Source organism: Cynocephalus volans, chromosome X (assembly GCF_027409185.1).
Source record: "Cynocephalus volans isolate mCynVol1 chromosome X, mCynVol1.pri, whole genome shotgun sequence".
Classification (NCBI taxonomy): domain Eukaryota; kingdom Metazoa; phylum Chordata; class Mammalia; order Dermoptera; family Cynocephalidae; genus Cynocephalus; species Cynocephalus volans.
The window spans coordinates 170777778-170787789 of NC_084478.1; the positions used below are offsets into that span (position 1 = coordinate 170777778).

At 57.4% G+C, this 10012-nt stretch overlaps 1 protein-coding gene across 1 annotated transcript; it reads left to right on the forward strand.

Moving 5' to 3' along the window:
• The first annotated feature begins 1758 nt into the window (after positions 1 to 1758).
• Positions 1759 to 2697, forward strand: LOC134368582 (olfactory receptor 10V1-like). The gene has a single exon (XM_063085009.1). The coding sequence runs from the start codon at positions 1759 to 1761 to the stop codon at positions 2695 to 2697; it is 939 nt and encodes a 312-aa protein (XP_062941079.1).
• The last annotated feature ends 7315 nt before the right edge of the window (positions 2698 to 10012 follow it).

Below are 10012 nucleotides of genomic sequence, written 5' to 3' on the forward strand. Positions count from 1 at the left end.
GCAAGCACGTTCTCACCCACAGACAGAATTTTCAAGGGAGAGCACAAGGGGCTCGTGGGAAGGCTGAGCACGGAGGGTGGGAAGATGGGCTGGGTCACGGGAGGGGTTGAGCGCCAGCTGTGGGGCCTCTGTCTGAAGGGAAACTGGCCACCCTGCTCTCTGCCAGTCCTGCCAGCCGTGGCTCACATGACCAAGGGTGGGGGAGATGGCAGAGGGGAAAGCCCGGGTTTGGGCTCCGTCAGGACAGGGGGCTTCAGGCAGGGGCTTACTGTGATTTCTGGGGAGAGGCCAGGGGTGGGGACAGGAGCAGGGCACGGGCCACCCAGGGAAGAAGACTTTGTGACCATCTGCTCTGACGTGAGGAGTGGGCACGTCGCCCCTAGGGACCTGCTCAGCTCAAAGACTCCCGGTGCCCGTTAGGTACGTGACACTTAGTGCAACAGGCAAGCAGAGCTGTCTTCAGACTGGGTTTTCTGGTTTCACCGAACGCGCTTTGAGCCTCAGTGGTCCCCATAGAAATGGCAGGTCGCTAAGCAGCGAGTTCCTTTAAGGGGCAACTGGGCTTCCACAGGGCCGTGAATGCCTGTTGACTCTTGATTTGCTTCATCTGCAGGATCTGTAGAAACTTTCTCCTCGTCTCCACTGCTGTGATGGAGGGATGCACGGGAAGAACCTGGAGGCTCATCGCAGGGTTGCTCCTTGTAACTCGGGTGCTGCCGAGGGAAGGAAGAAGCAACGCGTCCCCCAGAGTCTGGGAAGCAGACCAGCCGACGGCGTGGACGGCCGGCGCTCGACCCCGCGGCCGTGAGAAAACGTCTTCCCCGACTGTCCTGACTGTCCTAACTGTCCCGTTAGCGCCGACCCTGTGAGCCGCCCACCCCTGTGCCCCCTGCTTTGCTCACGCGAGGCCCGCACACTGCTGGCTGCAGAGGATGCACAAATGAGCCACGAGCCCTCATGCGTCCTGCTAACTGCGCCAGCCACTGTGGAAGGGGCTGAGGGCAGACGCTTCTCGCCCCCGTGGAGCTCATAGGGGGTTGGGGAACACCGAGAATAAGCCAAGAATTACAGCCTCGGTGGTGCATAATATGACGGCTGAAGCCCAGGGTGCTGTGGGGACACAGGAAAGGGGCTAGCCCACCTAGGGCGTCAGGGGAGGGGTCTGGAAAGGGGTGGCACAAAAGCCGGGCCTCCCTGCAGCTGAGGCGTGCAGGCACAGGATGGGCAGCAGCTCGTGCCGGCTCTGCCCCCTTCCTCTCCAGCACCCGCTTTGCAGCCCTCGGCTGCAGGTAGCAACGTCGCAAGTGCCTGAGATGAACTGGCCAGAGCTCACGTCCTGCAGGAATTCCCTAGAACAGCAGTGATCCTGCAGACCCCGTCTCCATCAAACTCCAGACCCCCACCGCAGACAACGCTGCAAGCGCAGGACGGCTCTGGCAGGAGGGTTGTCTTCAGGGCCTGTGAAAATCAACTGTACGTTTACAACTCGCTCGTCTTGGATCGTTTCTGTAAGAGCCCAGCCGGGGAACTAAAGCAGCATCTCACCAGCCGTTCTTTGTTCTCGGTGAACAGAGGGAGGAATTCAGGAGGCTAATCGGATGGAGGTGAGGGCCGAGCCTGGGGAAGGAGCTGGCAGGGCCTGGTGAGCCGGGTGCGCTCCCGTCCGTGCATGGAAAGGGCTCCAGGGTTTCCCGTGACTTGGAGAATTGCTAGAAAGCTGTCCTTTCCAGCCAGCAGTCCTGCGGCAGAGAACACAGGATGGACACGTGCTGGAAAAACCACACCCTAGGCTCTGAGTTTATCATCTTGGGCTTTGGAGACCTGGCCGAGCTGCAAATCCTCCTTTTTGGACTCTTTTTAATCCTGCATCTTGTCACCCTAGCGGGGCACATGACTATTGGGCTCGTCACCCTCACGAAGTCCTGTCTCCAGACCCCCATGTATTTCTTCCTTCGAAACCTGTCCACCATTGAAATTGGCTATGTACTGGTTATTGTCCCCAACATGCTGGTCAACTTCCTGTCCGGGAACCAGCGGATGCCCTTCCTGGGCTGTGCCCTGCAGATGCAACTCTTCGTCTCCCTGGGTGGGGCAGAGTGTTTCCTCCTGGCCGCCATGGCCTATGACTGCTTCGTGGCCGTCTGCCACCCCCTGCGCTACACACTCATTATCACCAGGGCCCTGTGCCTGCACATGCTGTCTCTGGCATGTGTCGGCGGCTTTGCCCTCTCACTCACCCTCACCATGCTGATATTCCTCCGGCCCTTCTGCCAGTCCCGTGAGGTCGACCATTTCTTCTGCAACATCCCTGCGGTGCTATTCCTGGCCTGCGCAGACACGCGAGCCAACGAGATGGCAGTCTTCCTCGTCTGCACACTCGTCCTGCTGCTCCCGTCCATGCTCATCGTGCTGTCCTACGGATTCATTATCAGCGCCGTCCACAGCATCCACTTTGCTGAGGGCAGGAGCAAAGCCTTCTCCACCTGTGCTGGGCACCTGCTGGTCTCTCTCCTGCACTATGGCTGTGCGATATTCACCTACATTCACCCCAAGTTATGCTACACCCCGGGACAGGACAAAATCGTGTCCTTGACCTACACCAATGTCACCCCCATGCTCTACCCTGTGATCTACAGCCTGAGGAACAAGGAAGTCAAGGGAGCCCTCAGGAGCCTCCTGGGGTGCCACAGCAGCTGAAGAGCAGCAGCAGGTGACCCCTGCACCAGGTGACCCCGGCCCCAGGTGACCCTGGCTCCAGGTGACGGGGAAGGCAAGGCGCGGCCACCAGGACTAGCCCGGCCCCCTTCAAGAGCCCCGTCAGTCCTCAGATCATGCACCCTGTGGCCCGTCCTCCCCTTGAGTGCTTGGCCATGGTTCTCAGCACGCCAGAACTCGCTGCGCCCTTTTCTGTGGTCAGACAGAAGAGAAGAATCCTGAGGTTTTCTGAGACAGGGCAGTTCTGCAGTATCCACCCCCTCAGGAGCAATTCCAGGACCACCTGGAGCACTGCCAGCCATGTGGACAGGCAGAAAGACGTGACATGACCCGAACAAAACGTGAAGCCAGCCACCTCTCTGGCCAAAACGCCAGCGGGGACAGAAATACAAGGAGCTCCCAGATCCAAACTAGGTAAAGTTTGGATGCAAAGGCTGAGCCGGCCCAGATACGGAATTCCTGCATCACTAGAAAGTGACCTGGAGGTCAGCTGAGATGCAACAGTGCACACCGAAGTGGCAGCATTAGCGTTAGCAGCGGCAGCACTGAAGGGCCTGTGACCTGCCCACACCACACTGCACCCTGCACACGCTCACCATCCTCACTGAGGCGTTTCAGGATCTGCCCTGTTCCTAAGCTTCCGGGCCAGCTCACGCCTCCTCGTCCTTTGAATCCCACTTATAGGCCACTTGCTCCCGAATCCGTGCAGACGGCCCTTCACGGACACGCCAGGCGGGGAGGTGCCCCTCCTCCACGGCTCCATGTGCGTGCGCTTCATCCACTACCCCCAACTGGCCTGGAGCCTCCTTAAAGGCAAGAACTGTCATGACTCTCTGTCACCCCAGCACCTGGCACATAACAGGTGCTCAACAAATGGTAACTGACCTGAACTGTGAACCCCCCTTGGTTCTGGCACAGAGATACCTTTGGATCCCAGCTGCTGATGCACTGAAAACTTTCAATATCCTCCTGGGCCGAGACCTCTGCGATTCGGGGATGAAGGTCGGCTGCAGTGATCTGGAGAAAGTGTTTGCTCACCCCACTCCCACCCCACAGGCTGGGTAAGTGCCAGGGAGCCCTGTGGTCCACTCCACCATAGCAATTCGCAGGAAATATTTCTTGAATGAATGCGTGAATGAATGAATGAGGGCCTCGTGTGTACCAGACACTGGGCCTAGCCCAGAAAAGCTTAAGACAAGGTCCCTGCCTTCAAGAAACTCACAAATTAGCCCAGGCCATTAGGCACTAAAACAATGCTTACTTGCTAGTCATTCCTAGGGAGGGCTGAATCATCCCCAGCACCAAACCTAGGAGCACCCACACACCATTAAAAGGGTCAAGAAGGAGGGAGCCGAGGGCCCCGACAGACCCTCCACTGAGCAACTAAACCGACACCAAGACCACCACCCTCCGGACTTCGTGTTCAATCAACGACACATTTCCTTATGATGTGAACCCAAAAAGCATTCCTAAATGAGGCATAAAAAACAAAAGCAAAAACGTAAGCGTTAGCTACTTCCAGGCTTGCCCGCTCCCCTCAGTTCACTGCTCCTAGCACGTCCCTCATCGTGCCTCGGCGAGGACCCCGCCCTCGGAGCCACCAGAGGGGCGCTCCTAGATAGGAGTGGCCAATCTTGAAGGGTAGGAACCATGTGGGCCCTTTATCCTAGTGCCCAGCCCTGCCTGCTCTCTGGTCACTGACAAGGCCACAGCAAGTCACTGAAAGAAGAGGACAGCTATGGAAAAGAATCCATGACACGCTCCACCCGGGAGCTCACACACTAGTGTGGGAGACAGACCAGCAAATTCCTGGAGACAGCCCAGTGCTATCAATGCTACGCCCAAACATAGGCCCAGGTGCTATCACCTGGGGCAATACTGTCCCACACCTGCTGGGATTGTGGGGAGGGTTGCATGGGATGATTCACGGAGAGTGACACATGGCCCAGAGTCAAGCACGCAGGTGCCAAACTAGTGGCAGTGGGGATAGGCCGAAGTTCAGGGCAGCACCTAGCCCTTCCACGTTGCCCTCCCCCATCATGCTGCACTTGCCCTCAGGGCTGGACAATGCTGCAACCCGGTTGGGGGGGCGGCAAGAGGGACACCAAGCCCTTGTAGCTTGCAGTGAGCACCCCTTTATTGTAGCAAGCTTAGGCGGGTGCCTCTTCCTCTCCCACCTTGAGAAACATTAACTCCCACTGCTCACATCCCTAAATCCTCCCCTACTTTCAAAATAAACTAGCAAAATGCTGACAGCTGTTGAATCTGGATGAAGGGTACCTTTGTTTTTCAATATTATTCTTACTGTTGTGTAGATACGTAATTTCCACAATAAAATGTTTTAAAGATTAAAGACTACTGATTGGTCCCCCTTGCCCAGGCAGCCCCCTCCTTAGAATGCCATCTCCCATATCCCCATTCGCATGCGCACGGGCACACGCACACACACATGCACACACACGCACGCACACGCACACACACGCATGCACACACACGCACACACACGCGCACACACACGCACACAAGCACGCACGCACACATGCACACGTACATGCGCACGCGCACACATGTGGCCTTTGGGGAAGCACAGGCAGTGGGTCAGGCCACTCCCAGGCCGTGGGTGGGTGTCTGGCAGCACAGGGGACCGAAGGGAGGGGGGAAGGTCACTTCCCAGTCGTGGGTGGGGCGCAGATCATGCCAAGGCCATGAGAAGGGCATGGACACCATCAGGAGGGCCGTCAATGGCAGGCGCCATGCCTGGTCAGCGGGCAGTGCCTTGAGGATCAGCTGAGCTGCTCAGAGCAGGGCAGCCTCTCCATTCCCAGACAGGTTGGTCCTGGCCCCGCGTGGCTGCCATTCACTGTCTCCAAGTGGCAGCGGGGAGGGTAGGACGGGGTGTTAAGAGAAGACCAAGGTCGAAAGGCCAACAGGGGCTTCCCACCAGGCCCCCACCCCGAGAGTCCGGGGTCCAGCACAGGAGCCTTCTGGAGGCCGGTGGCCCTCCGTGACCTGCACGGGGTGACACAAGGGCAGACCCACCAGCCCTGGTATGTAGGGCTGGGCTCTTCCCCGGTCGATATTAGGCTAGCCTATGCCGTTCCGATCCCCCTCCTGAAGGACAGAGGGCCCCACTCAGGCCCAATCTCTAGGGAAGGGGCCCAGGAATCTGTACAGACCAGGGAGAGGCTGTTCTTGTCAGACGGGTGAGAGATGATGCCAGCCTGGCCTAGGGTGGCCTAGGAAGCGTGGACAAGACATATCGAAGGGAATCGATTGGTGGAAGGTGAGATGATAGCAGGCGGTCTGTGGAAATGCCTGTCACCAAGACAGAGAACATAGGAGTGGGAAACACTTGTAGAGTGGGGGAGAGGGATCTGTTGACAGCTGGTTGGGTGTCAGGTGACTACAGAGCATCCAAGTTCATGTGGCTGTAGTGATCTGAAGCCCAGGAATTCAAGAAAGATGTTGAGCATGTCTTACTTAGCAATCACCTTCCTCGAATGTATACACCCTGGCCCTGTCACCTGTGAGGCTTCATCATCACCGACTATGCCTAATGGGTTCTAAAATGTATTTAATACATTCCCAGCAAGTCCTCTCTGATTCAGAAACACAAAGGCTTTGACTGCCATGGCGCTTGCCGGGACTGGTGCTCTGGGGTTATTTGCTGAGCAGCCCCGTCTATGTGCGTAGTTTTTGTGTTCGCGCGCACTTGTGTTTATACGTGAGTGTATGGAAAGGGCAGAAGAAAAAACCCATTGTGTAATATTTAGGACATGCTGATGAAGGAAACTGTCACGTGCCCTCTGGAGGAACCACTGTCAAGGCAGGACGAGCACTGTGTGGAGAATTTAGAAAGGGGTGTTTCCTGGAAGCAAGTCAAAGCTGCAGACAGGGAAGCTGTGGAGCATTGGCCCCAAGGCTCAGTGATTTTGGGGACTTCATCATAGCACAGTCCTCCTCATTGCATCAGGAAAAGGTGCCAATTAGAAGAACCTTGCGAGGAAAAATACGGTCTCCCATGAATTGAACAGGATAATTAAAACTTCAACAAAGTGTTTCTCTTGGGAACTAACTACAAGTTTTTCTCAGCAACAATTGAGGAATAACTGTCTTAAGAATTTTTTTCTTCTTACAAATGTAATACATGTTCACTGTAAAAAGAAAAAGAAAGAAAGAAAATATGGGCAAGTTTGGAAAAGACAATAAAAATCACCTGTGGTCTCAACACTTTAGTGGCTATCTTTAGACGACCAAAACTAAACGTGATGTGTTTCTGGATAAGTGAGCTAATTCCTGTCTTGTGCTTAGGACAGTGACTGCAAGTACTCACCCAGTAAATGTTCTTGTTGATTATTATTCATTCCTAGTAGGCTTAGAAGATTTTCACCATCCGAAGATCAATAAAGCTCATCTAAACTTCCTCCTATCGTTTTAACTTGTGCGTTATTGCCCATGTGTTAGGTGAGCGCATTCTCCTTAGACACGATTCGTGTCGTGCAGAAGCGCTTCTGTCTACACTATTCCTTCACACGCTGCTCTCCCGGGTTCCTGCTGAGCTGTGGACCGACAGCTTCATTGGTTCGCTCCTATTTCTATCTGCTACCTCATGTCATTCATTCGGTAGCCACTTGCACCTCAGAATTGTCCTGAAAAGGGTGAGACTGAGGAGGCATGTCCAGTGACTCTTGGCCGCATCGCTGGAGGGATGTGTCCAAGGGTACAAGCTCCCCTGCACTTCTAGGCCCACCCTGTGCATAGGCTGGGTGGGGACAGAACAAGGCAGATGTGCTGGGAGCTGGAGATGGAGCGCTGGCACAAGACACAGAGGTGTCCACCCCAGCACCTTGGAGTCTGAGGGCACGAAGACTGTGCAGGGGGCCCAGAGGCTCAGCATGATCTGAGATGTGACAAAATGTCTGTGGAAAGACAAAGGCACAGGAACAGGCAGGCCGGAAGTGATGGCGACTGGGAGGGATTCAACAGGTGTACAGAAAACACAGGAAAGCGCTTGAGAGCAGAGCTCTTCGTTTGTCGCCCTGCCCCTGCTTGCGGTCCCATCTCAGTAGGACCCGGTTACGCCAGAGCCTGGGGGTCCTCCTTGACGACATTCTTCCTCGTCCCGCACATGCAGCCGTCCCTTAGATCGGGGGCTCTGACCTGCTAATGCACTCTTTGCTGTGCTTTCTACGCACTTCTCGAATCCCTTCTCCCACCATCGCCTGCTTCATCTGCTCGTCCTCAGCTTACTATTCTCCTTTTCTCCCCGACCGTGTCAGCTGCGGGGGGACAAGGCTTTCTGCGGGCTTCCTTCTGGCTCGATCCGCAGTTCCTGCAGCGAGCAGTGCTGGGTGCAGAGGCCCTCAGGACAGACGCCTGCTGAATGCAGCAGCTCTTGCCTGGGAAGGTCCCTCCACTTCCTGCACCTCTTTCCTCCCCTCCCAGAGATGCAGAGGTCGAGGCAGGAGCCTGCTTTGGAAAATGACATGTTTTTATTGCTGTCTTTGCAGTGGCTTTTTAGCACAGTAAGATCGTCCCCACAGGCCCGCCGTCCTCACCCAGCCCCACCCCTCCAGCCTATGTCACGGTGGGGGGAAGCCTTTCTAGGGGCCACTCGGCTGTCTTGGGACTTGATGTGACATAGACGTACATGGGTTAAAGCTGCTACACAGAAGATGGGCCACGCAGAAAGTGCATCAGCCTTAAGCTTGGAGGTGGGAGCCATGCCCAGGGTTCCTTCCCTGGGTTGTGCCCAGCCCAGGGAGCAGGGTGTGGGCAAGCCTGAGCAGGCCAGGTGAGAGCCCCAGAGCCCCGGGACAGAACCCTGCAGCCTCTCGCCCCACAGCCCCGTGGGTAGAAGGAGTGTGGGAACAGACACGCCTCCCAGGGCAATGCCGCCCCCATCCCTGCCGGCCTCCAGCTGTACCTCTCCTGTTGATGTGCGCCCCTTCCAGACACAGAAGTAGACCAGCACCCACCAGACACAGGGTCACCTCCCAGTGGAGGGCCCTTGGCACCTCCTGCCCGCCAGAAAGCCCCAAGACTTTGCTCCAAGGGGAGGGAGAGCGCCTGAGGGCCCTGCCAGCAGCGGGCCAGGCGACTGGGACCTGCCCCGACAGGGGGAGGGGTGGCTCCTCGGTCCCACAGCCTTCTGCCCACCTGGACCAGGCCTGGGGGCACTGCAGTGTGGCTGGAGCCTGCGAGGATCTGACCGGCGGGAGGTGGCGGGGATGCCAGTCGGCCCCAGGCCCCCCACCAGGTGGACGCAATGGACAGCTGGGACAAATATTGCCGTAGGAGACCTAGGGGCTGGCCTTGGCGCTCCCCCGAGGACATGTAGGGCCCGGGAGTGATGGCTCCACACCCCTGACCTCCTGTCCCCAGGGCAGAGCCATGTACCGATACCAGAGGGACGGGACAGCATACGCTTGGCCCAGAGGCGCCTGGGTCCCTCCAAGAACCTGATGACAGGGCACTGCTGTTCAGCAAGCTGGTCGCGTGTGGCTTTGGCCAGGATGGCAGGGCACACTTGGGGCAGGGATAGGCTTGGTGGGAACCAGTCACCACGGGGCCTCACCAGGGGTCTCCAAGGGCAGGCAGCAGGGCCTGTCTGCACAGGAGCCCACAGTGTGCCACACGCTAAGGGCTGGGCCGACCTGGATCCCCAGGGTTTTCGTGGTCCATATGGCCTTGAGAGTCGAGGCAGGGTGAGCTTGGAGGGAGCTGGCCGTGTGGGGGTCTCTCTGTGCAAGTTCACTGGGGTGGAGTCACGGGCTCGTGGCTAGGCAGCCTAAGGGTGCCCAGGGCTCGCCACAGCGCCCTCCTCCCACCTGGCGGGACCAGACCTGCGTTCCTGTCTGCGCAGGCACACTAGGTCTATGACGGGTATTAAGGGCGGAAATTGTGAGGGAGAGCCCATTGGCTAGTAAGCCTTACTGGTCTCTAGGGTCCTCGTGGTGGGAACCAATCACACGGCAGGAGGCGTCACCAGGGAGGGTCTGCGCACGCGCTCTGGGCTTTCCAAGTTGCATTGTGAGTAAGGGGCGGAGCTTGGTACGGAAGCGGTTGGTGGCACAGTTTCCGGTGGAGTCTGGGGCAGCGTTCAAGATGGAGTCTGAGGCTGATGGCGGAGGAGCCATGCTGGTGGCGGACGAAGGTGCAGGTGCCCTGGAGGCAGAGGCAGGTGCAGCGGTCAGAGCAAGGGGTGCAGACGCTCAGGTCAGGCTGGGAGACCTTGGTGGGCCACGTGGGGCAGGCGAGCCTGGTGCACCAGGCGAACCAGGTGACCGGCCACCTG

Bases quoted from the DNA above. Each gene is read 5' to 3' on its own strand.
- LOC134368582 (XM_063085009.1), top strand. From the start codon at position 1,759: ATGGACACGTGCTGGAAAAACCACACCCTAGGCTCTGAGTTTATCATC.